Source organism: Vulpes vulpes, chromosome 1 (genome assembly GCF_048418805.1).
Source record: "Vulpes vulpes isolate BD-2025 chromosome 1, VulVul3, whole genome shotgun sequence".
Taxonomy (NCBI): domain Eukaryota; kingdom Metazoa; phylum Chordata; class Mammalia; order Carnivora; family Canidae; genus Vulpes; species Vulpes vulpes.
This window is the reverse complement of record NC_132780.1, coordinates 90939127-90966240: the sequence shown is the minus strand read 5'-3', so window position 1 is coordinate 90966240 and position 27114 is coordinate 90939127. Positions and strand designations below refer to the sequence as shown.

The window sequence follows — 27114 nt, the reverse complement described above, 5'->3', positions numbered from 1 at the left end:
TGAGGGAAACTGCTGTCCCAGAAAAAGAGGGAAACAAATCTATTTTCCTGTTGTCTGGGAAATCAACTGATGAGGTTGGCATTTAAGTTCTCCCAAACTACCTTTTACAGAGAGACATTTAATACATTTTCTATATTTATATATGCTGTCTATATTTAACATTTTTAAGTGAATTTATATAATTATGATTGTATATCCTTCAACAGTTATACTTTTAATTGAATACTTTTAAAAATATTCCCTGAACAAAGCTCTTGAGTCAATATAAGCATCAGAGGAATATTAAAAGCTAAGAAACAACTTTAAGAAAAATGAACAAATAAGAACATTTGACTAGAAAAGGAGACATCCTTTCTGTATTAAAAAAAAAAACAATTTGAACCAATATGCCAAGAATTAGTAAAAGAGAAAATTAAAGAGACCATCATAAATTTGTCCTGTAGCTCTGTGCTTCTCTTATCTAGAACACAAGAGGAGTTATCTCAAGAAATTGCCTAAAATGCATCTTAGATAAGCCTTTGATAATTGGATAAATTTGACTCAACCAATGGAAGTATCGATGATAGAAGAGACTGTGGCTTTTCTCTTTGGAAAATTTTGCAACTAATTGCAAAAAAAAAAAAATGCAACTGATACTGATAATATTGTTAAGTGGTATAGCTGTTAACAACCAGGTCTTATTACACAAAACCTTTTAAATAGAACATTAACTATCTTTATAGTCTATGCATGTTGAACTTACAAGGTATTTAAAATTTGATGCCCACACTGTTTAGAAACTATTATCATCCACATAATTGATGGAGAATGAAAAAAACTAAGTCATGCATAATGATCCATGTTTATCAAGGTTGAAGAGTGTTTTAGGCACTAAAAGAGATAATAGCTTTAATATTTTTAATGGTTCATCTAGAGAAAAAAAACTAAACATAGTTAAATTGCTTTTGATTCCAACTTGATTTTTTACTAATGCTAGTGACTTTATTTATGAGTTCATCTATTCTTACAGCTTTTGTAATCAAAGTCCTATTATATCACAAGATTTTAATAGTTTTGACAGATTATGTGTAAGAAAACAGAACCCATAATTTAGAAACACAACAATAATCACACACATAAGATACATTGTTACTAAAATACTTTTTCTGAAAAATATAAAACATAAACATAGTAATTCTAGTTTTTTTTTTTTAATGTTCACTATTTTCTAGCCTTAGCAATAAATTTATAGACTTCTTCTGGCTATCTTTAGTATATTATTTTCTAGTATATTTGACCATGTGACTACCTGATGTAGAAATACATAAATATCCATTATTCACCAACTGCTTTACACACACTGATTCATTAAATCCTCATTACAGGGGCAGCCTGGGTGGCTCAGCGGTTTAGATCCGCCCTCAGTCCAGGTCGTGATCCTGGAGACCCAGGATCGAGTCCCATACCGGGCTTCCTGCGTGAAGCCTGCTTCTCCCTCTGCCTGTGTCTCTGCCTCTCTCTCTCTGTGTCTCTCATGAATAAATAAATAAAATCTTTAAAAATATAAAATAAATCCTCATTACAACCCTTAAAAAGAGATATTATTTCCATTTCATAGAGAAGGAAACCCCAGCCCATAGGAAACAAAGAAATGGTCCATAGTCATTCAGGTGTTAGAAAGTCCTACTAGAATTCAAAAGCCAGAGTTGTCAAACCCCAAAACGATACTCTGTTTCAAAAACAACCCATTTTTTCTTTTTATGCACTTTAAGCTAAAAAACCTTAACTCCTATCTTACCCAGGACAAAATATCTGGCAATATAAATATTAAATAAACTAATTTTTAATAAAAATAACACACATAATTGTAAATTCTTTGGGAAGTAAAAAAGAGGATACAAACAACACTGAATAAGCCAGTCTTAAGAGATCACAGCCAGCAAAACAGTTGTCCTTGGCCCCAAAATCAGGGAAAGACTCCCAGCTCTGTTTTATTATTATTTTTCTTTTAAATAAGTACATAAATAGCTTAGTATTTTGCCTGTTTGTTTGAAACACAATATAAGGCTTTAGTTTTTTCTTCTGTAACAGTGGACACAAAGATTTATATTTGTTGCTGTATGCTTTACGTAACAGAGAAGCTTTTTTAATACCTCATGACTTCTTAGTAGCTTTATTTAAAGCAATGTCTCACCAAAAAATAAAAAATAAAAAAAATAAAAAAATAAAGCAATATCTCTGCAATTTGGAACAGTATTTTTTTGTACTTTTTTACCTTGCTGTTGAAGCATCATTTCATGGCTATTACATTATTTACTCCATCAAGAACCATCATTACCTTGTCAGCCAATATTGTAAAATCAATACCTTCTAGGTTGCTTAAGAATTTATCTGCAATTTTTTTAAACTAGTGAACTTTCAAGAATATTTAATGTTTAAAGTTTGACTGAGATGGAAAACCTTGCAGGTGATGAATATCTAACAAAGTACCAGATATGCTTATACTTTAAAGATTGTACTCTAAGAAAACAACCAAAAAAATCTGTGTTCATAGAGAGTTCATAAATGACTTATACTCGCAAAGCACAGATATGGCAGAAATCTTTAATATATCTAATTTAATAATACCCTAGACTAGGTAGGGTTTCTTCGGGGAGGGGGGGTGTGCTTTTATATGATTAAAAGATTCATTAAACTTTATTGTTCAATTCAGGCTATTTTCCCCTTGAATAGATATAAACAGCATGTTGCAGGAAATTGGCTGCAAAGAGTTGTTACAGGGTCACTTAGAGAAATTTTAGGCTGCAATAGGATACAATCCTTTTTCTTTAAAGAGCTCAAAAGTTTTCATATTGATTCTATAAATATTGCAGACACAAGTGGAAGGAGGTTTTTTTTTTTTTTTTTAAGATTTTATTTACTTATTCATGAGACACACACACAGAGAGGCAGAGACACAGGCAGAAGCAGGCTCCGTGCAGGGAGCTCCACGTGGGACTGGATCCTGGGTCTCCAGGGTTGCCCTGGGCCGAAGGCAGACGCTCAACCACTGAGCCACCCAGGAAACCCGAGGAATCTTAAAATCTCATTCATCATAAACATCAGGGATCAACTCAGATTTCAAATATTACTTATCCGTGATAGGAACACCTAACAATGTCAGAATTCATTCCAGAATTAAAGGATATGATCCCATATGCTCCATATGATCCCTGTTGGCCATACTACGGGATTGGCCCAATTCTAAGAGCGTGCATGGAGTAAGATTTTTCATTCCAAGAATGAGCGGCGGGCCTCATAGCTACTGTCCTATTTTTCCGGCAGCGAAATATTATAGGATAGCATCAATAGGCATTTTTGACATTCGAATTCATACTTTATCATATCCACTTACTTTGCTTCGTCTGGGCCCAAGCCCATTGGCATAAAGAAAGGACTATGGTGATGTTGAGAGGGGGGAACGAGGGTAAGAGGAAAAGATGAGGGGCCCTGGGGGGCTCAGCGGAGGAGCGTCTGGCCTCGGCGCAGGGGAGATCCTGGGGGTCCCCCAGGGAGCCTGCTTCTCCCTCTGCCTGTCTCTGCCTCTCTCTCTGTGTCTCTCAGGAACAAATAAATCTTTAAAAAAATAAAAACAAGGGATGAAGAAAGCGAGGAGCTTCGGGCCGCAGAAGCCTCCTTCCCCACCGCCTAACGCCGCCTCTTCCCGGGTTCCAGGGCACCCAGAGGAGAAGTTCCCCCGAGGACGACGTGGAGCCCTTCCTGTGCATCCTTCTTCCAGCCCCCGTCCTGCTCTTCCTGGCCTTCCTGCTGCTTTGCCTGCACCGCCGGTGCAGGGCCCCTCGGCCGGGGGTGCAGCTTCCCGGCGCCCACCTCCCCGGGCGCCCCGCCGCAGCGGGGGGCACGGACGCCCTGCCAGGCCTCCCCGCGGGCGCTGAGCCGGAGCCCCCCGGCTCCCCGCTGCCCCCGCCCTCCCACGAGGGGCCGCGACCTCAGCCCGGCTCTCCCCAGGCCCCGCCGCGCTCCGCCGTCCCTCGGGCCCCCTGGGGAAACCGCCTCCCAGGGGGGCCGGAGGACCCTGAGGCTTCTCGAAAACTGTAGCCCCCCGCCCCCCAGGAAAACGCGGGGAAATGCTATGTGAGTTAAACGATTAGAATTCCTGGTACGGGGGGTTGAGGGGATCCCTGGGTGGCTCCGCGGTTTGGCGCCTGCCTTTGGCCCAGGGCGCGATCCTGGAGTCCGGGGATCGAATCCCGCGTCGGGCTCCCGGTGCATGGAGCCTGCTTCTCCCTCTGCCTGTGTCTCTGCCTCTCTCTCTCTATCTATCTATCTATCTATCTCTATCATAAATAAATAAATCTTAAAAAATATATATATTATATATATATACTACATATAGAGATATATATCTATATCATATCTATGTATGTCTATCATAAATAAGTAAATCTTAAAAAAAAAAAAAAAAGAATTCCTGGGGTGGGGGGGCTCCCCGGTTCAGCACCACCTTCAGCCCGGGGCGTGGTCCTGGGGGCCCGGGATCGAGTCCTGGGATCGAGTCCCACGTCAGCTCCCTGCATGGGGCCTGCTTCTCCCTCTGCCTGTGTCTCTGCCCCCCCTCTCTCTCTGTGTCTATCATAAATAAGTAAATCTTAAAAAAAAAAAAAAAAAAAGCCTGGGGAGGGGCTCCCCGGGTGGCTCCGTGGTTCAGCTCCACCTTTGGCCCGGGGCGTGGTCCTGGGGGCCGGGATCGAGTCCTGGGATCGAGTCCGACGTCAGCTCCCTGCATGGAGCCTGCTTCTCCCTCTGCCTGTGTCTCTGCCTCTCTCTCTCTCTCTCTCTCTTTCTGTCTCTCTCTCTCTCTCTCTGTGTCTCATGAATAAATACAATCTTAAAAAAAAAAAAAGAATTCCCTGTACGCACGGGAAGCTCTGAAGGAAAAGAAAAACGCTGCGGAGCGAAGGACACTGCTTTTGCCACCAAACGAGAGGACTCTCCCCACACACGTTTCTCGGGGTTCCGGCTTCCCCTCTGTGTGAGGGCTTCCCGGTGCGGCGGTCGGTCGTGGGGCGAACAACGGTCCTGTGTGTCTCAGCATTAAGAATGAAGGTACAGACAGACATTTGCAAATATTTTAGTCTAAAACAAAACAAAACAAAACGATAAAGCTCACCAACTTATCTCCCTCCCGGTGCAGCCCTCCTTGCTTTCTTGTGTTCTCCTGTGTCTCCGGAGGGGGAAGGGGATCAGGCCCGCCAAAGTGGGCGAGTCTCACACTAGAGCATCCTGGGCTGTCCCAGGGCGCTGGGGCAGGACAGACTCGCTGCCTCAACACATTATCTTAGGGGACACCAGGAGTGACTGAGTGGCCTCCACCACCCAGCAGTAACAGAGTAGATATTAGTTTAACATTGGAAAGTGAAGATCAAAGTTTTGGATCCCATGGTAAGGAAATACAGATTAGCTCCACCAGGGACCTCATGAACCATATAGTCCAAAGTTCTGCTTTATAGGCGTTAAAACTAGAGCACAGAGAGGTTAAGTAACTTGTCTGATGTTAAATACTTCATAAGGAGCTGGGATCAGAAGCCTCGCAGCCCTGGGCTAAAGCACCTTCCAATGCACCAGGTGTTCTTCTAAGAAAATTGCAAATGTGGAATTTCAGGCCATGCTCCTGGCCCCTGGCTGGGCATCCAGGCTCTCAGGGGGAGGAGCCCAGCTGAAATCCGAATGGATACAGATCTCCTTCTGTGATTTGCAAATGAGGACCAACAACTTGGGATGCAGATCAGAATTCCCATGAAGATGGTGGAAGAAGCAGGAGGGTGACATGGATGATTCTAAAACTCTTATTTGATACTATAATTGTCTTGGTAAAACTATTTTTTGTTGGGGCAGTGGTTGAGCCTCTGCCTTCAGCTCAGGTGGTGATCCCAGGGTCCCGGGATTGAGTCCTGCATCAGGTTCCCTGTGGGGAGCCTGCTTCTCCCTCTGCCTGTCTCTGCCTCTCTCTGTGTGTCTCTCATGAATAAAATAAAAAAAAACTATTTTTTGTTGTTTTATAACACAAAAACTAGGTGACACTTTGGTTAAAAAGGAACAAAAAACTTTTGAACCTTTTTTTACAAAAGCATTTTTATGCTACATATGCAATGTGCTGCAGTTTTAGAAAGATAACAAAATAAGCCCAAATATACATTTATTTCTAAACATAATCTAATAGAAATAATAGTATTATCTTTAAGGACGAATGCAAAATATAACCTCTTTGAATGAAGATCAGTAAAATTTCTTTCAGGAAAATTAGACTGAAAAATTCCCTGATGGTCTTTAAGGAAAGTAAATAAAGCAAATGGAAATGAGAAGCTCAGCAGACAGCCATCTTCAGATTTTTTTTCTGAATCCTAAGAATCTAGCTCTGTGTGAGACTATGTTGATTCTTTTCCAACTGCCATTCCTCCTCCTTTGTTAACAGGACCCTGATTTGGTTTGGGATCCTAAAGCCATCTGTTAGACCAGATCCCTCATGATGGTTAATCATGATCTCAATTGCTCCACCAGGGACTGATTTGGTCTTTGGGACGGACCTAATGGGAGATCTATCAGGATAGGGTTGTTCGAGAAAAGGTTACCTCATATTAAAAAATATATATACATAGAAGTGAGTACTGTGCCTCTTTGCTGGATGTTAACATGCCTCATGTGGTGCCTGGGGATGCTACCACCATCTTGCAACTAGGAAACTATGAGGCAAGACATCAGTCATAACCGGTATTGAGAACAGTAGAGTAGAAAGAAGGTTTGATAATATTGTAGGAAAGTTGAATTAGCCTTTCAACTGTCTATATTTTAATGAGAGAATGTCATTCCTACTCTTTGAAACCATTTAAGCCAGGCTTGTTACTGGTAGACAAAAGCATCCCAGCTGCTACCATTTCTCAGGCCATTAAGGAAATACATTGCCATGTTTAAAAATGTCTTGATAAGACCTATTTAAAAGAATTAGTCAATGATAGGACTCCTTTAAAATGCTATCGGTGGGCAGCCTGGGTGGCTCAATGGTTTAGCACTGCCTTCGGCCCAGGGCATGATCCTGGAGACCTAGGATCCAGTCCCACATCAGGCTCCCTGCATGGAGCCTGCTTCTCCTTCTGCCTGTGTCTCTGCCTCTCTGTGTCTCTCATAAATAAATAAAATCTTCTTAAAAAATAAAAAAGTAAAAATGCTATCGGTGATCTGAGGAAGAAAGATTTTCTCTTCTGGAACCAAACCGAAGCATCAGATAAACTACTAACCAGAGGTTGCCAAACTATGGCCCACAAGCCAAATCCTGCTTGCAACCTGTTACTGTACATCCTGGAGACAAGAATGGTTTTCACAGTTTTAAGTAGTTGAAAACAATATCAAAAGAAGCCTTTTGTGACACATGAAATTGTATTAGTTCAAATTTTGTTGTCTAGAAATAACCTTATTGGAACACAAATTATTGCGCAGTTGCCTATGGCTGCTGCGTCAGACTTAAGTGGCTGCAGAGACTATAATGACCTTCAAAGCCTATATCCTTGCTATAGCCCAATGGATTTCAATCTGGTTACACGATAGAATTACTTCAACTTATGAATATCACCTAGACCAATCAAATTGAAATCGAGCCAGTGATTCTAATATAAAAGCAAGGCTGAAAATGATTATGCAATGTGAACAGGCCACAAAATACAGGCGAACTTTGATGTGGGTAGATGTAAGGTTATAGGCTGAGAGAAAACTAGGTCTGTAAATCTAGCTTTGAGGCATCATTTATTACCCACCATTTTCTACACACTCCTGAAGGCACCAGCCTCTAGGTAACTGTAGCCAATTCAATTCACGAAGCAGGACTTGGAAGGAGAATATTAAGAACAACAGGGTAAACAGCACATCCTTGCTTAAATGTTGACACAACTGACAAACGCTGGTGGGACCGGATGCTAGCCCTCCAAGACAGAGTGGAGCTGAAGAAAGTCCATAAATGAAAGAACTAGGTTGTTAACAACTAAGATGTATTTTGGAGAGAAATAAGCATAGCCAGGAAAGGTTAAGAATGGGAGGCAGTATAATAGAAACGGTGACTAGAATGTAGACACTGTCACTAGGTTCTACACTAGACCAGAAAATACCACCAAAGTATCATTTATAGAAAGGAAAGGAGTGTAGTATCTGGTCGGGCATGTAAAGAGCTCGGAAACATCAATCCATCCCAATAACAAGAAAAGCTGAACTGCAAATCAACACTTCTTGGATCCACCAGAGAACTGAGGTCATAGGACAAACCGCTGCCCCCAAAGTGAGAGAAACAAAGAATCACGACTATGGGAGCAGAAATCCATAAGCAAAAACCTCCTCAGGACCAGTGGCAGTGAGAGAGACCAGAACCGGAATCGACAGACTGCTGGAGGCTCTGAGCAGACAAACATGAGAATTACAAACTCCAGAGGGGCCCCATACTTTGTGAGTTTTGCTTTTAGGAGCTTTACCAAGTGCTCACAGCAAAGATCGGAGGAAAATTCTCTCATGCTTTCTGGTAGGGGAAGGAGGGAAGGGAACCATTTTGAAATAGCCAGAGCACTCTGCTCTTAACAAGTCCTGCCTTCAGATGAAACTGTTTTACCAAGGGCCTAATTAGCCTGGGGATTAATTAGCCCTACCTGGCTCCAGCCCTACACTAGAGAAGAAAAATACCCAATTCCAGCCCCTCTAGCCATCTTGTTCTACTTACAGCAGTGGGAAAAATGGAGAAGCACTTGTGAAGTTCACAGCCTAGTGGAGCAGGCTCACTCAAAGACTGAGACCTTTAGGCACCTGGGTAGCTCAGTCAGTTAAGCAACTGATTCTTGATTTCAGCTCAGGTGGTGATCTCAGGGTCCTGGGATAGAGCTCCGCATTGGCTCCATGCTCAGCAAGAATTCTGCTTGGGATTCTCTCTCTCCCTCTCTGTCTGCATCTCCCCCTCCCTACCAAGGTGTGTGTGTGTGGTGTGTGTGTGTGTGTGTGTGTGTGTGTGTGTGTGCTCTCAAATAAATAAATCTTAAAAAAAAAAAAAGGACTGGAGCACCTAGGTGGCTCAGTTGGTTAAGCATCTGCCTTCAACTCAGGTCATGATTCCAGGGTCCTGGGATGGAGCATCCATTAGGCTCCCTGCTCAGTGGGGAGTTTACTTGTCCCTCTCCCCCTGCTCCTCCCTCCTGCCCATTCTCACTCAAGCAAATAAATAAATATTAAAAAAAAATACCAAGACCTAATCACAGGACAATAGACACTTCCCCTTCTCTTCCACCTAAGCATCACACTATTAAAAATCTATTTACTGCAATTCCTTTTACCCAGCACATCAAGTCCACATTTCAAAAAAAATTACAAAGCATACTACAAGGAAAACAACAACAAAAACAACACAGTTTGAAGAGACAGAGCAAGCATCAGGACCAGATTTAGATATATAAAGAGAGAATTATAAGACCAGAAATGTAAAATAACTAAGATTAATATGCAAAGTGCTCTAAGGGATAAGATAGACAACATGCAGGAACAAGTAGGTAATGTCAATGAAGAGATGGAAAGTCTAAGAAAGAACCAAAAGGAAGTGCTAGAGGCCAAGAACACCAAAATAGAAATGAAGAATGTCTTTCATGGGATTATTAGTAGACTGAACAGCATTGAGGAAATAACCTCTGAGATTAAAGGTATATTAATAGAAACTTCTAATACAGGCAAAGAGAAAAAAATACAGAGCAGAATATCCAAGAACTATGAGACAACTGCAAAAGGTATTACAGATACATAATGGGAATATCAGAAAGAAAAGAAAAAAGAAAGGCACGGAAGAAATATTTGAAGCAATAATGACTGCAAAATTTCCACAAATTAACTCAAACCATAGCTGTGGGAAGCTCAAAGAACACCAAGCAGGAATAATGACTAAAAAGAAAGAGAGAAACAAAAATGCTCACCTGGGCATACCATATTCAAACTGCAGAAAATCAAAGATTAAAAAAATCTTGGGGTACCTGACTGTCTCAGTCAGTTAAGTCTCTGATTCTTGATCTCAACTCAGGTTTTGATCTCAGGGTCATGAGTTCAAGACCTGAATTTGGCTCCATGTCCATTACTTAAAAAAATAAATAAGTAAATAAAATAAAAAATAAACTTAAAAAATCTTGAAAGAGGCCCAAGGAAGAAAACACCTTACCTGTAGAGGAACAAAGATAAGAATTACCCCCAACTTCTCTTCAGAAACCATGCAAGCTAGTGAAGTGGAGTGAAATATTTCAAGGGTTGACAGGGAAAAAACAAAATAAAACAAAACAAAATACCAGACTGAATTCTGTGCCCTGCAAAATTATTCTTCAAAAGTGAAAAATAAATCAAGACCTCAAACAGAAACTGAGGAAATTAGTTGCCAATAAATCTACTTTGCAAGAAATATTAAAAGAGCTTCTTCAGAGAGAAGGCAAATGATCTAGGTTAGAAACTCAGAAAAAGGAAGAGGATTAGAGAAAGAATAAGTGAAAGTAAAATAAACATTTTTTTCTTTTCTTATTCTTAGTTTATCTAACAGGTTTGGTCACAAAACACAGTGTAACAAATTTAAAAGAATAGAAATCATACAATGCATGCTATCAGATCACACTGGGATTAAACCACAGAATCAGTAACAGAAAAATAGCTGGAAAATTCTATAATACTTGAAGCGTAAAACAGTCTACTTGTAAATAATACATGGGGCAGACCCAATGGGCAGGCAGCCGAGTGGCTCAGCAGTTTAGCCCCGCCTTCAGCCCAGGGTGTGATCCTGGAGACCTGCGATCAAGTCCTACGTCAGGCTCCCTGCCTGGAGCCTGCTTCTCCCTCTGCCAGTGTCTGTGCCTCTCTCTCTGTGTGTCTCATGAATAAATAAATAAAATCTTAAAAAAAAAATACATGAGGCAGAGAAAGAATCTCAAGAGAAACAAAATATTCGAACTAAATTTAAAGAAAAACACAACTTGTCAAAATTTGTAGATGCAGCAAAAGCAGTACTTGGAGGGAAATTTATAGTACTAAATGCATATATGAGAAAAGAAGAAAGATCTCAAATCGATAATTTAAGCTTCTACCTTACAAAACTAGAAAAGGAAAAGCAAATTAAATCCAAAGTAAGCAAAAGAAAATAGATAATAAAAACTAAAGAGAAAATCAATGAAAATGAAAATGAAAACAGGAAATCAACAGAGAAAACAAGGAAACCAAAAGCTGGCTCTTTGAAAATAAATGAAATTGATAAACTCATAGCCAGGCCAACTAAGAAAAACAAGAGAGGATACAAATTACTGATATCAGAAAAAAAAAAAAAAAGAGGGAACATCACTACAGATTCCTTGGATGATAAAAGGACAAAAAGGAATACTACACAACTCTATGCCCATATATTTGATAATCTAGAAGAAATGAACCAATTCCCTAAAAGATATAATCTGCCAAAACTCATGCAAGAAGAAATAGACAATTTGCATAAGCCTATTCTATTAAAGAATTTGAATCAATAACAACCTTCCAAAACAGAAAGCACCAGGAAGCAGGAAAGATAATCTAAATCAGTATTCTTCAAGGCAGGATCCACAAAATAGTGCTGGCTCACAGTCTGAGATAAGATAACTAGAGAAACTGAAAGTGTTTAGAATCATCATAGGAATTAAACATTTTTACAAAATCTGTGCACATCATCAGTAGAGTCATCTCACTGAACATGGTATATACCAATTAAATTATCGTTGAACTTGTGAGTTAAAAACCATATAGTGAGCTGCACAATTTTTTTTTGAGCTGCACAATTTTTTAAAAAGATTTTATTTATTTTTATTCATGAGAATACACAGAGAGGAGAGAGAGAGAGGCAGAGACACTGGCAGAGGGAGAAGCAGGCTCCAGGCAGATAGCCTGACGTTGGACTTGATCCCAGGTCTCCAGAATCACACCCTGGGCTGAAGGCGGCACTAAACCACTGAGTCACCCTGGGCTGCCCGAGCTGCACAGTCTTGAGCAGTAAAATCACATATTGCTTTATGATGAACTAGAAATTATTTCTTTTTTCTTAAAGATTTTATTTATTTATTTATTTGACACAGAGAGAGAGAGAGAGCACACAAGCAGGGGGAAGGGTCAAAGGGGAGGGAGATGCAGATTACCCATGAAGCAGGAAACCCAATACTGGGCTCGATCCCAGGACCCTGGGATCATGACCCGAGCTGAAGTCAGACGCTTAACCAACTAAGCCAGGTGTCCCTAGAAATTATTTCTTAAAAGGAGAAGTTTTTCCATTACAGATAGCTTGAGAAGCCCTGATCTAGAAGAAAAGATGCCCCAGACATTAATTACTGCTAAACTTTTCCTCCATCTTGGAGCCAAGCCAATCTGCCACTGACCTCTTCCTGGCATGAAACACATTCTGAATATGCAGACCCAAACAAACTCAGGTGTGCAGCTGCGGTGGAGACCATTATGCAGGACTTGAGAACTGGCTGAGAATTGACTGGTTCACAGGCATATGTTAGATTGGGGCTGAGTGTCTCCTCTTCTCAGAACTGGGAACACTGAAACACTGAACACCTCCATCCTAAAAAAAGTTATAAGGGAAGCGAGTCCAGTTCCTATCAGTGTTTTCATTTTTCTTAATCAAGAAATAAGGTAATAATGTATGGCAAAAGCAAGAGCAAAAGTCCCATAGATAAGAGCTTAAGGGAACATCTTAAATGTCCTATTTTGGGGAAATGGTCCTTAATCAAGTGATCTCTTAAAAACATTTCCTCTTAGCTGCATCAAGGATTTAGTTTCTTTTTAAGAGCTTTTTTAGAGTGTGAGCTGCCTAGCTATCTAGCTGTGGCATAGCTGGCTGTCTATTTTTACTTCAAAAACTGAGACTTAAAAAAAAAAAAATAAAAATAAAAAAAAAATAAAAAATAAAAAAAAAACTGAGACTTATAAAATCAGTATGGATACCCCTCACTCTTTTTTATAACCACTCACCACAGTCTATTGTATCAGGCCTCATATTGATTAGAATTGATGTTTTAATTTTTTTCTTTTATTTATGATAGTCACACACAGAGAGAGAGAGAGACAGGCAGAGACACAGGCAGAGGGAGAAGCAGGCTCCATGCACCAGGAGCCCGATGTGGGATTCGATCCCGGGTCTCCAGGATCGTGCCCTGGGCCAAAGGCAGGCGCCAAACTGCTGCGCCACCCAGGGATCCCCGATGTTTTAATTTTTAAAGACATTCTCAGCTTTAGACTTTAGTCTTTGTATCCTCGACCCCACGTTCAATAAATGTCTCTTCATTTTCTGTGGCCCTTCAAAAGGTGGTGCACAGGTGCTCCTGAAAACACTCAATTACTATCTATGTGTCTGATAAATTCTGACTGGCCCTCATTCAACATTATCAAGTAATTATGTGTCAGGTGCTAAGCATAGTGCTTAGTGTAAGAGGGGCTTCATGGGTTGTCTTGGGTCTAAGTAATGGATGAGTATTATAATTCTCACCAAAACTAAAGGGGAAGCCAGGCAAACTAAAAGGTACTTCCTGATAGACTACCAAGTTGCTACCCATTATACAGTTCCTATATTTGAAACAGTGGTAACTCTAGAAAGACCAAATACCTAATTTCTTTATGAGAGCAAGAATGGCCCCATAGTAAACAATGAGCTGACTGTACGATATGCGAAGACTAGAATGAAATTTTTTTAAATTTTTATTTATTTATGATAGTCAGAGAGAGAGAGAGAGAGAGAGAGAGAGGCAGAGACATAGGCTGAGGGAGAAGCAGGCTCCATGCACCAGGAGCCTGACGTGGGATTCGATTCCGGGTCTCCAGGATCACGCCCTGGGCCAAAGGCAGGCACTAAACCGCTGCGCCACCCAGGGATCCCCTAGAATGAAATTTTATGTATGACTAAAACCCCCCAACATCTACTACAGCGCTGTACATAGAGGGCACTCTTTCAGTTATTATCCTGGAGAATATATCACCCCAAACTTAGTGGCATAAAAATATAACTATTTATTTATGCTCATGGGTTCTGTGGGTACTGCAGGGACAGCTTGTGTCTGCCCTATGATCCCTGAGGCCTCAGCCTAGAGGAATGGAGGATGTGTGGTGTGACTCAGTGGTGGGGGTTGGCAATGTCTGAACACTTGGTCACTTGGATGTGTAGAGGTCAATGCCAGCTGTCAGCTAGGAACCTACACATGGCTCTCCGTGGAGATGCTTGGGCTTCCCTTCAGCATGGTTGTTGGATTTTTAAGAGTAATTGTCCTAAAGAAAATCAGGTGGAAGTCCTTAATGATCCAGCTTCAGAAGTCACACAGGGTTACTTCTACAGTAGTCACAAACCTGCCCCGTTTCAAGGTAAAAAGGCATAGACCTCCATCTCTTGATGTCAGAGGGGAGGGGGCTGGGATGTATCAAAATCACATTATAAGAGCAGCATGTTGGATGGGAGATAATATTGCAACTGTCTTTGGAAAAGAAAATCTACCACAAGTATGGAATTATCAATGAATGACTAAATTGTATCACCAATGAGCATCAGCGCTTCTCTCAAATATTGGAGCTCTTCTTTGAGAACACAGTGTGCTTGCACTTGACGTCAAACAAGCCCCTATGATTTGTTTTGGCCGAGGAAATATGGATAGAAGCGACCGGCGTAACTTACTGCAGGCAGCATTGGCAGTTGATCCTCATCATTCACAGATTCCATATTTGCCAGTTCACCAACTTGTTGGTACGTATTTCGAACTTCAAAAGCAATACTCAGAGCACCGTCTCGGTCACTAGTGGACATCTGCATGTGTAGAGCAGCGAGGAATTCTGGCCACCGGTTGCACACGTTCCCAGCTGAGGTCAAATAAGGTGGGGCTCTGCCCTCTAGTTTTAGCTCTCATACAGTGAACGAGTGTCCTTTTTGCAGTCTATTTAGTTCCATGTTTTTTGCATGTTCGTGCTTCTTGTTGATTTTGTTGCTTAAAATAGCCTCCAATCATAACACTGAAGTGCTACCTCCTATGCCTAAGTGCAGGAAGGCTGGGATGTACCTTTTGGAGGAGATAATATGTGTCATATAAGCTTCATTAAAGTATGAGTTGGTTATGAGTTCAATGTCAATGAATCAAAATAATCAACAGCATCTCTTAAATAAGATATCTTTATACAATAACTCATATAAAACAAGGTTATGGAGTGATTGGCAAAAAATGTGGCCAGAGGCTCACAGGAACCTAACTCTATATTTCCTCCAGAAGCAATAGTTCAGTACTCATTAATTCAACGTGCATGGTGACTTTATAGAATAAAGCTTCTGCAAATAATGAGAATCTGCTGGGGTTCCTGCTGCAGGGCTCTGCGGGGCTCTCTTCCCCTGGCTGGGGTGAAGTGGAGACACCTGTTGTTAGAACCGAGCCACACTGCACCACCAAATGTGCTGTAAAGCTTAGACTACCTTCTTCATAATGTCATACATTCATTAAGTGTGAGTTAATAGAACAATTTTACCATAATGAATCAACAAGAAAGCTAGCCAGATTATTTTGACATATGGATATAAAACTTGAGCCTTCTGAATTTCATTAAATTTATTCTAACTGAAATCCCATTATTTTGAAATAAATCCTTTTTTCCCCTCCTTCTGTTCTTTTACATGACTAATTATCACCTTATAAATATAGATAACTCAGCTGAGTCACCTGCTGTTATCTTCGTTAATTGTACATTCCACACCCTATTAAATGAATGTCTCCAAATTTAGCCTCAGTTCTTCTACAAAGAAAATGCTCCTCCACCCCAAAAGGCATCAATCACTGTAAAAGGTACTCTGCAGATGGAAAAAACAACAGAAATCTTAAACAACAATGTAAATTATTTCCTTTTCTCTTAAAGCTTTTCACAACATAAAATTACATTCCCAACTTTGCAAAGTCACCAAAGCAGTGGATCACATGTTATAGAAGTTAAAAGAGTCAGGCTGTTTTTAAATTTTCAGTCAAAATTCATTATTCAGTCTTCACTAAATAATTCAAACATAACTCAGCATAATGATAGATTTGATACAAACACTGGCAAGTGTCATGTGTCCATAGGCCACCATACTCATTAGGCCAAGGACAGGCAAAGGAAAAAGAGAACCTCAGTTGCTTTAAAGCAGCAGGACTACACAATGGGATATTCTTCAGCAATAAAAAAGAATGAAACACTGATACAAGGTACAACATGGATGACTCTCAAAAACATTACACTACGAGGAAGATGTCAGTCACAAAAGAACACGTTATATTCCACTTACGTGAAATGTCCAGAATAGACAGATCCACAGGAATAGCAAGTAAACTAGTGATCAGCCAGGGGCTGAGAGGTGTTGGAGATTGGGAGTGACTGCTAAATTGTGAGGGGTTTCTTTTTGGATTGATGGAATGTTCTGGAATTAGTGATAGTGTTTGTACGACATACTGACAATACTAAAACCCACTGAATCGCACGCTTTCAAATGGTGAATTTTATGCTATGTGAATTGTATCTCAAAAAAAAATTTTAAAAAAAACCTTTTTTTACACCAGGCACACACAATAGGATGGCTATAATCGAAAAGCCAGATGTCAATAAGCGTTGGCGAGGATATGGAGAAACACAATGTTCACACGCTGCTGATGTAAATGTAACAGTGCACCACCCACTTTAAAAGACAGTCTGCTGTTCCTCAAAAAGTTAAATATAGTGTTACCATTTGACCAGCAATCCCACTCCTAGGAATTCACTCAGGAGAAATGAGAATTTGTCTACACAGAAACCTGTATACAAGTATTTATGGCAGCATGATTCATAATAGCCAAAAGGTTGAACGAATCCAATGTCCATCAACTGATGAAAAATATTTATCCAGTGGAATGTTTTCAGCTACAAAAAGGAATTAAGTACTGACACATGTTACACAACATGGATGAAACTTGAAATATTTTGCTAAGTAAAAGAAGCCAGCAATAGAGGACCACAGGCTGTATGCTATATGGTCTGTATGCTCGCATCCCCCCAAAACTCGTATTTTGAGAAACAAATGCTCAAGGCGATGGCATTAGGAGATGGGGCCTTTGGGAGGTGATTAGGTCAGGAGGACAGACTCCCTCATAAATGGGATTCATGCCCCTATAAAAGAGGCCAGAGAAAGCTGCCTTTCCTCTTCGACCTTGTAAGGACACCACCCGCAGTGTGTCACCAGGAGAAGGGCCTGCACCTAACTTGTGAGTGTCCTGATCTTGGGACTTCTAGCCTCCAGAACCTTGAGAAATACGTTTCTGTTGTTTATAAGCCACCAGTCTGTGGTATTTTGTTACAGCAGCCTCACAGATTAAGACACTGTATTAGCTCATTTATATGAAATGTCAGAATAAGCAAACCTGTAGAGAAAGAGGGCAGATTAGAAGCTGCCTAGGACTTGGGGATGTGGAACTGAGGAATGACGGCTAAAGAGTAGGGGGGTGGGGTGGGGGGCAATGTTCTAAAATTGATGGTAGTGATGGTTGCACAAGTGTAAATATACTAACAACCACTGAATGGTACCCATAAAATGGGTGAATTTTATGGTACATCAATTATATTTCAATAAATCTCTTGGGAAAAATAAAGAATAAATCTAACCAAAAAAGTTTTAAAGGCACTAGAATTTCTCTGCCCCCCCCCCCCCCCCTTTAACCTTCCTCCCCGCCGCCTGATAGTTCCAGTGGGACCAACTTAGAGGTTCTGGGGTCATGTCAGGGAAAGGTCAATCCACCGGGCCCGCTGGAGAGCCTCTCCAGGCAGGACTGTCGCCCCACCTGGCTCCTCCCGCGCTCGGCCACCTCCGCAGCCCCGGCGGGGTCCCGGGTCCCGAGCCTGCTGGCGCCGGAGCTCCGGGCGGCGGGCGGCCCTAAGGTGCAGCCCCGGGCGGGCGCGCAGGCTCCTTCCCGCCTTCGCCGAGCGCACCCGGGGCGCCGGCCCCCGCTCACGCCGCTGCCCGGACAAGCCGGCTCCGCAGAACCGGCTCCCCGCGCGGGTGGAGCCGCCGAGAGGTTCCCAAACCGGTTCCACCAGGACCCCCGGCAGCCGCGCTCATCCCTCACCCAGCCCCGGGCTCCCAGCGTGGACACCTCTGCGCGCCTCTTAACCTAAAAACTAGGCCGAGGGCGCGCAGGGACGCCCAAAGGACGCGGGGCCCAAGCGGACCCGGCTGCCGGGTCGGCGGCCCTCGCGGTCGCAGCGCCCCCTTCCGGCCCCGGAGGGCTCCTGCGGCCTCGGCTCCCCGGAGCGGGGGAGGGCTGCGGGGCGCGGGGGCGGGGCGCGGGGGCGGGGCCGGCACTGCGGGAGCGGGAGCGGGAGCGGGAGCGGGAGCGGGGGCGGGGGCGGGGCGCGGGGGCGGGGCGCGGGGGCGGGGCCGGCACTGCGGGAGCGGGGCGCGCGCCGCGGGCGGCCCTCGGCGGCTCTGCTCGCAGCCTCCCCCGAGCGTCGGCGCCGCCCATGGCCGAGCGGCCGGAGCCCGACCCCGCGGCGGCCGAGCGCGCAGACGCCCGAGCCGTGGAGACGCCGGGCTGGACGGCGCCGGAGGACGCGGGCCCCCAGGTAGGCGCCCCCGCGGGCGAGGGCGAGGGCGAGGGCGAGGGCGAGGGCGGGGCGGGTCCCGCAGATGGAAGCAAAAGGGACAATTTTTAAAGTCGTCCGGGCCCCCAGCTCCGTTCCTGCCCCGGTGGGGGAACGCCGGTCGCTTAGCCGGAGCCCTCCGTTACGGCTGCGTCTCAGTGCCCACTGGCCACAGCGCAGTTTCTTTTGAGGCTAAAAAAGAGAAAAGGAAGTGGCCAGTGACCGGGTCCCGGGCCCGCGGTGGGAGCCTCCGGCCCCGAGGTCGTCACAGGTGCCGGGTCCTCACGCGAACGGAGCCCGGCGACCCCGGCGCCTCCAGGTCTCTAACCCAAGGGCGCGGGCGTGGGGGAGGGGCGCCCGGGGCTGCGGGCGCGGTCGGGCTGTCCGGGTGGGCCCGACCTAGGGCCCCTGCGCCGTCGCCTTTCTGGTCCTGCCCTTTCTGAATGACTCCCTCGGGCTTCTCTGTTCCTTCTCAGCCGGGAAGTTACGAGATCCGGCGCTATGGCCCCGCCAAGTGGGTGAGCACTTCCGTGGAGTCCCTGGACTGGGATGCGGCCATCCAGACGGGTTACACGAAGCTGAACAGCTACATGAAAGGCAAAAATGAGAAAGGTGAAGGCAGTGAGACACTGTGCCTTACAATTATAGATACGGCGTGGTCGAGTCCCCGGGCTTATCCTTGCGTTTTAGCTTATTAAAGAGATATACTTTGGGAAAGAAAAATCATGAGATCGTCGAAGACTTAATGTTTGAGGACAGGGACTCGCCTCAGGACGCTTAGAGCCCAGAGGAGGGCAGTGCTTGTCAGCCTCTGTTCCCTGTTTCCGCTGGACGAGCTGGGCCTCCGTGCAACCAGGTCATGTTCGTGGCTAATGCTTTGGGGTAATTTGGTGACTGGTAAGTTGAGAGTCATCAGGAGGCAGGAAGGTAGGAAGAGCACAAGATCAGGCCTCAAGACATCTGGTTCTGGCTCTGACTCTGTTTATGTCCTAGCAGGTCATTTAACCTGTGGGATCTCAGGTTCTGAACTGTAAAAAAAATAAAGGACAGACTGGCCTATACAATCTTGAATTTTCCCTTCCATCCCTAAAGCTGGAATTTATTATTAGCCAAAAATATCAATAGTACAGAAAGTGTTTAATGTGGCCAGTGGATAATTGAATCATTTTGCCCTTATTTTTTCATGATGAAAATGATCTCAAAGGTAAATTTTATGTCAGTGGCATAAAGTCAGTCAGGAAACCTGGATCAAAAGATGATAGAGGTTAAGTTTTTAGAAGTCATCGTAAATATACTAAATCTGCTTTCACGCCCTTTTCCTGGTCTTTTATGGTCCAGAGATGAAGATAAAGATGACAGCTCCAGTGACAAGCCTCGTGGAGCCCGGTTCAGGTCCTTTTAGTGAGTCTATCATTACCATTTCCCTGTACATCCCCTCTGAGCAGCAACCCGATCCGCCACGGCCTTCAGAGTCCGGTGTCTTCATTGAAGACAGAGCTGAGATGACTGTGTTTGTACGGTAAGTGGTAGATAATTTATAGCCCTGCGGACTGCGAGCTGGCCTTGCCTGCACTCAGTTTCGCTCCTGTGCAGTTTCCACAGGCTTTCACCCTTCCATAAAGAAAGAGGTCTCGTGCGTTCTCCAGTGGTTTCCTGCTGGCTTAGTTTTATATGTTTCTGAGGGTCTGCTGCCAGATATAATCAACTCACTTAATAAAGAGTCTGTTGATTACATTCCACACAAATAAGACACAATGCACACTATTCTCAAAAAAAAAAAAAAGGGGGGCAAGGCTGCCCTTATCTGCCATGGAGGTAAACCTGAGCAAAAACTCTGCCACACAGTGTGCGGTACCCCCCCTCCCAGCTTTTAGGCTCTGTTAGCCCCAACTTCCCCCCTCCCCCGCCCCGTGCTCCCCAGCTCCCAGCTCCTCATAGCCCCTGTTCATTGGCTGGTTCCTCTGTATCCTTTCAGACTTCCCTACCTGTTTGTCTCATTCCCTAAATTCTCTCTGTTGAAATTTAAACCACGCACAGAACATGATGACAGTCTCATACTGAAGTCGCTTTATTCCCTTCTCCCCCTCTTGGCACCACCAGCCTGCTAAAGGTCTCTGTCTCCCCCGTGCTTCTCACACCACCGCTCCTCAGTCTGGGAGAACCCAGGCCACCTCCTCGGAACTGTTGTCCTCATCACCCTCAGCAGTGCCCTGCGGCGCATGACGGCACCCCTTGCCCGTGTGACCCCCGCAGCCTACATGTGCTGACTAATCTGTTCTCCTGATACTCATTCCTCCCCTGAAGTCTCAGAATACCCCCCCCCATTCCTCTCTCTATTGAGAGTAGTGCTGTCGACCCACCACACTGACCGTCCTGTCATAGCAGCCTTGCTCTGGGTGATCTGTTTATAAAGCTTTAACTACATGTGTCCAGTGACTCTCAAATTTAGTGTTTCCAGCCCAGATTGCCCGACTTGCCAGACATTTCCACATGAGGTAAGTGGGGATTAAACTCAACAGCTCTACAAATGAGCGGCGCCCCAATTCTCAATTTACGTGGGCAGTGATCTTATAGTGCCTTCCCAGCAAGGACCTCCCAGGTCCCCATCAACGCACTCTTTCCTGACAACTGGTCTCCTGGGAAGTGATCCATGAATCTACTTTTCTGCCCTTCCCTGTGACTTCCTCCGAACCTCATCTCCTAGGAACCACACCTCAGTCATCTCTGTATATCCCACAATGCTTGGCGCGACGCCTGATGCTCAGGAGATGATCGGATGGCTAGTCATCTTGGGCCTTGACTGTTCTGCTTCAGTGGCCTCCCAACTGTTGGGAGTAACCTGCCTGCTATTCTCTTCCTCTCACGCTCCACCCCGGAACCCATGCTCTTCCTTACTACTACAGCAGCAAAACAAGAACCCCAACCTGTTACTTCACTAAAAATCTCTGTGACTTACACTTGCTTCAGGGTGAAGTTGAGATGGTTCACAGGGCCTTCTCTACAGTGGCCCAGCCTTGTCACCCCACTAGTTATGTTCCACTGACCTCCCCACCCCTCACTGACCTGTGCATGTTGTGCCACGGCTCTCTTTTTTCTCAAGTTTGTATTTAAATCCCAGTTACTTTAACATACAGCATAGTATCCATTTAGGGCGATTCAGCACTTCCACACGTCACCCGAAGCTCATCACTCATCACGACAAGTGCCCTCCTTCTTCTGCCTCATCTCCTCCACCCACCCCCTCAACCCGCCTCCCCTCTGATGACCACCATGTGTTCTCTATGGTTAAGAGTCCATTTCTTGGTTTGCCTCTTTTTTTTAACCTTTGCTCATTTGTTTTTTTCTTAAATTCCACAGATGGGTGAAGTCATATGGTGTTTGTCTTTCTCTGACTTAATTTTGTTTAGCATAATAGTCTCTAGGTCCATATATGTCATTGAAAATGACGAGATTTCATTCTTTTATTTTAATAGCTGAGTAGTATTCCATCGCATATATACAGCACATCTTCTTTACCTATTATCAGACACTTGGGCTGTTTCCATGTTTTGGCTGTTGTAGATAAAGCTGCTGTAAACATCAGGACATCATGGTGCATGTATCCCTTTGAAGTAGCATTTTTTAAAATGTTTATTTATTATTTATTTGAGAGAGAGACACAGAGACAGAGAGAGACAGAGAGTGGGGGAGGGGCAGAGGGAGGAGTAGACTCCGCTGAGCAGGAAGCCCCATGTGGGGCTCAATCCCAGAACTCTGGGATCATGACCCAAGCCTAAGACAAATGCTTAACTGACTAAGCCACCCAGGTACCCTTGAGTTAGTATTTTGGATTCTTTAGGTATATTCCCAGTAGTGTGATTGCTGGGTCATAGGGTAGCTCTATTTTTGACTTCTTGAGGAACCTTCATACTGTTTTTTGCAGTGGCTGCACCAACTTGCATTCCCCCAACAGTGCATGAGGGGTCCCCTCTCCGTATCCTCACCAACACCTCTTGTTTCTTGTGTTGATTGTAGCCATTTTGACAGGTGTGAGGTAAGTGATATTGGGCATCTTTTCATGTATCTGTTGGCCATCTGTATGTCTTCTTTGGAGAACTCTCTCTTCATGTCTTCTACCCATTTTTAATTGAGTCATTTGGTTTTTGGGTGTTGGATTTTCTAAGTTTTTTGTATGTTTTGGATACTAACCCTTTATTGGATATGTTACTTGCTAATATCTTCTCCCATTCTGTAGGTTAACTTTTTGCTTTGTTGTTTGCTTACTTTGCTGTGCATTTTTTTTAATTTTGATGTAGTCCCCGTAGTTTATTTTTGCTTTTGTTTCCTTTGCCTGAGGAGACATATCTAGAAAGAAGTTGGTATGGGCAATGTAAAGGAAGTTACTGGGTTCTCTTTTAGGATTTTACGGTTTCAAGTCCCGCATTTAGGCGTTCAATTAATTTTGAATCTTTTTGGTGCAAGAAAGTGGTCCAATTTCATTCTTTTCCATGTTGCTGTACAGTTTTCCCAACATCATTTGCTGAAGAGCAATATCCAATATTCCATTGAATATTCTTTCCTCCTTTGTCAAAGAGTAATTGACCATATAATTGCGGGTTCATTTCTGGGTTTTCTATTCTGTTCTGTTGATCTGTGTGTCTATTTTGTGCCAGTGCCCTATTGTTTTCATTATTACAATTTGTAATATAACTTGAGGTCTGGAATTGTAATGCCTCCAGCTTTGCTTTTCTTTTTCAAGGTGGCTTTGGCTGTTTGGGGTCTTTTATGGATCCATACAAATTTTAGGATTCTTTGATCTAGCTCTGTGAAAAATGCTGCTGATATTTTGATGGGGATTGCATTAAATATGTAGATTACTTTGTGTAGTATAGACATTTTAACAGTATTTGTTCTCCTAGCCCATGAGCATGGAATGTTTTTCCATTTCTTTGTGTGATCTTCAATTTCTCTCACCGGTATTTTATAGTTTTCAGAGTACAGGTCTTTTACAGGTCTTTGGTTAGATTAATTCCTAGGTATTTTATGGATTTTGGTGCAGCTGTAAATGGGATTGATTCTTTTATTTCTCTGTCTGCTGCTTCATTATTGGTATATAGAAATGCAAAGATTTCTGTAAATTGATTTTATATCTGGCAATTTTAGTGAATTCACCTATTAGATCTAAGAGTTTTTCGGTGGAGTCTTTCAGGTTTTCTGTATTTACTATCATGTCATCTGCAAATAGTGAAAGTTTTACTTCTTCCTTGCCAATTTGGATTTTTTAAAAAAGATTTTATTTATTTATTCATGAGATAGAGAGAGAGAGAGGCAGAGACACAGGCAGAGGGAGAAGCAGGCTCCATGCAGGGAGCCCAGCGTGGGACTCGATCCCGGGTCTCCAGGATCCTGCCCTGGGCTGAAGGCAGCGCTAAATCGCTGCGCCGCTGGTGCTCCCTGGATTTTTTTTTTTCTTTTTGTTGTCTGATTGCTGTGGCTAGAACCTTCCACATATCTTTACCTGTGACCTCAGCAGGTTACTCAGATTTCCCTTGCCAAAAGTTCTTCAGTTGTAAAATTTGTAGAGTTATAGTACCTACTTATCTCATAGGTTTGCCATGAAGATTAAATGACTTAATTTCTGTAAAATATTTAAAACATGCACATGACCTTACTACTGGTTCTAGCTCTCTTTTTCTCTTCTTCCTGGAGCATCCACTTTCACCCTTCAGGACTTGGATTAAATAATATCTCATCTGTGATGCTGTCCTCATTTCCCCAGTTAGCTAGCCACTCTGTTTTCCTATTATTCTACATTATAAGGATATAGGTACAGACTATAACTTTTTCAAAAATACAATAACAAGGTACTCTGTTTATATCCTGCAGCTCCTAGCAAGGCAGTTGTGTGGAAAGAGTCATGTTTGTGTACTGAATAAAGCTGTGAATGGATCATTGTAGAGCAATATGTATTCATAGAGCAAAAGATGATTTCTAACTAGGGGGTTCAAAATTTGATTTCAAGGAAGAAATAGGGTCTGAAAGCAAGTTTGCTTTAGGCAGAACATACTAAGAGCTGGTTATTCACCAAGGAAATAATAAACTTAGGAGGCAAATATTTCTTGACATATGGTTCAGAATTATCATTATCAGTCAATATTCTGAAAATTAGAACAGTTTTATCAATTTATCTTCAATGTTTTATTTCACGTATATGTGCATACATACATTCCTACACTATTCAATGAGGATTTAAAAGATACTGTGTGCCAGGAACAATCTAGGTGCCTCATGAACATTGTTGAGTGAACTAGACATGGTTTGTACCCTTGAGAGATTCCATCTTACCTGAAGAATGGTAGGCCTAATCTTTTCCATTGGCTCCTCGGTAATAAATCTTATACTAAAGAAGGCATATTGGGAACATTTGCAATTTTCTGTATTTCCTATTCTTAACCTTCAAAATCCAGTTCATCGTGTTAACATGTCAGCAGCTCAGCTAGGTCCGTGTGCTGTCATAATTTAACTATGGCTATTTTTGTTTATATACTTTAAAATCCATACTGAAACTTGTATTCTCTTTTCCCACTTTTTATTTAAATCTTTTGACTGCCTTTTCTTCCCCATCCCCATAGCAACTTCCTAACTGGCTCCTTCCCCCCAGTCTCTTTTCCATATGTCTTTCCCAAATCCTATCAAGCTCCTTCACTGCTCACCATCCTTCAGAATAATCTCAAAAGGCCTTGAGATGACATACAAGGTTCTTCTTTTCGGCTCTGACTCACCTTTCAGAGCTCATTTTGGGCCTCACTACGAATATGCTTTATATTCTTGAAATTCTGTTCCTTTTCTTATCCTTCCCCTTTCTCTGCCCAGCAAAACCATTCTCCATTCCAGACCCAACTCAGATGATATCCCTTACCCCTGATTCAGTCATATCCTCAGTGTTCCCAAGCATATCGATCCTGTCTCTGTCAAATCTCGTCTCAGGATATATATAACAAGCTGCCAAAATGTTCCTCTCTTCCATTAGACTATAAATTCATAGAGTCGAAACTATATCATATTCACCTCTAATGTGGCACCTACCCTTTTCCCAGCGGGGAGAGGGGTGGGGAAATGTTCCATAGAAAATTGAAAATCTGAAAGGGAATCTTCGAAGGGGGTTTCAGTGTGGTCCTCTGACCAGTAGCATCAGCACTATAGAGATCTTGTTGGGAATGCAGATTCTCAGGCCCCACCCCAGATCTCCTGAATCTGCATTTTAGCAAGATCCCCACGTGACTTGTATGTGTTTGTTAAAGTCTGAGAAGCAAGAGTTAGAGCACGAGATGGTGAAAGTTCCAGATCTGCCTGCTAGCAGCTGGGATACGTGGCTCTTCCTGGGTCTTGTGGGTATGATGAGGTCGCACTGGAATGGGAACCACAGGAGGGGAATGGCCCCGGTCAGCGGTTGAAGAGGAGGGCTCGGGAGCTGCACCTCTTCCAGCCTTCATACTATCAGCTTTGTTTTCCAGGCTGACATTTACATCAGTGTGAACATCATTCATGGTTATTTTTCTTTCTCCTTCGCAGGGCTTTCGATGGATTCTCTAGTGCTCAAAAGAATCAAGAGCAACTTTTGACACTAGCAAGCATTTTGAGGGAAGAAGGAAAAGTTTTCAATGAGAAGGTTTATTACACCGCAGGCTACAACAGTCCTTTCAACTTGCTTGATGGAAATAATGAAGTGTGGTTGATTGAGAAACATGAACCCCCGAAAGAAAATAAATGAGAAAAAAAACGGGAAATACCATCACTTACTGTAGACATCGACACTCTACTTTACACGTAAACTGCAGGTCTAGTAGCTCCACTGAGAGAACTACGATGAATTGAGCTTCTTTCCAAGGTGCCTATTAAAGCTTGAAGCTTTATCTAGATGCACAGGGAACAGGGGACAGTATTCTAGAAACATGTGAACAGCTCTGAAGGAGTTTGTCTGCAAGGCTCCAGGGAATATCCTGACTTGACCCTTCTTCACTGCATCACAATCACGTTGCCTTTTCTGACTTGGATTTGTGTCATTTGTATGTTATTCCCTCCAGATATTATCAATAAAAATGTTAAAGAGGCATCCTGTATGGCAAGGTGAGGCTGTCAAGCCTTAAGGGGTGAAGTTTGGTTGGCAACAAAAACCGGATTCTTTTGCGCCCGACCCTGTCACATCCCCTTGGGCTCCTCTTCCTTGTCCACCCCCACTTCACAAGAGAATTCCCAGCATACCCCAAAGGGTCGATAGTATTTCATGGCAGAGAAGAAATTTATGAAGGTAGGGACCTCGATCCTGTTTTGAAACCCAAGAAAGCCATGTTCTTGTGCAAAGGCATGTATACAGACATGTAATTTTAAAATTCACATGCATTATGAAAGTATTTCTTTTAAGATTTTATTTATTATTCACGAGAGACACAGAGAGGCAAAGACACAGGCAGAGGCAGAAGCAGGCTCCCT

General features: G+C 43.2%; 1 protein-coding gene and 1 long non-coding RNA gene across 2 annotated transcripts; one reads left to right on the top strand and one right to left on the bottom strand.

Moving 5' to 3' along the window:
- Window positions 1-14022: 14022 nt before the first annotated feature.
- Window positions 14023-18310, bottom strand: LOC140593873 (uncharacterized). The gene is made up of 2 exons (XR_011994227.1): window positions 17847-18310; window positions 14023-15856 (listed from the first exon to the last, which is right to left on the bottom strand). It is a non-coding gene; the product is annotated as an uncharacterized lncRNA (long non-coding RNA).
- A 137-nt stretch (window positions 18311-18447) lies between these two features.
- HEBP2 (heme binding protein 2) lies at window positions 18448-26737 on the top strand. The gene is made up of 4 exons (XM_072719889.1): window positions 18448-18627; window positions 19122-19257; window positions 19984-20164; window positions 26197-26737. Exons 1-4 carry the CDS (start codon window positions 18526-18528, stop codon window positions 26393-26395), a joined length of 618 nt encoding a protein of 205 aa, XP_072575990.1. The 5' UTR covers window positions 18448-18525; the 3' UTR covers window positions 26396-26737.
- The last annotated feature ends 377 nt before the right edge of the window (window positions 26738-27114 follow it).

What these genes read in the sequence shown, in the direction of transcription:
- HEBP2 (XM_072719889.1), top strand. Translation starts at nt 18,526, where the DNA reads ATGGCCGAGCGGCCGGAGCCCGACCCCGCGGCGGCCGAGCGCGCAGAC. An exon ending in CGGAGGACGCGGGCCCCCAG is followed by an intron (nt 18,628 to 19,121) that starts GTAGGCGCCCCC and finishes GTTCCTTCTCAG; the next exon opens with CCGGGAAGTTACGAGATCCG. An exon ending in GAGATGACTGTGTTTGTACG is followed by an intron (nt 20,165 to 26,196) that starts GTAAGTGGTAGA and finishes TCTCCTTCGCAG; the next exon opens with GGCTTTCGATGGATTCTCTA.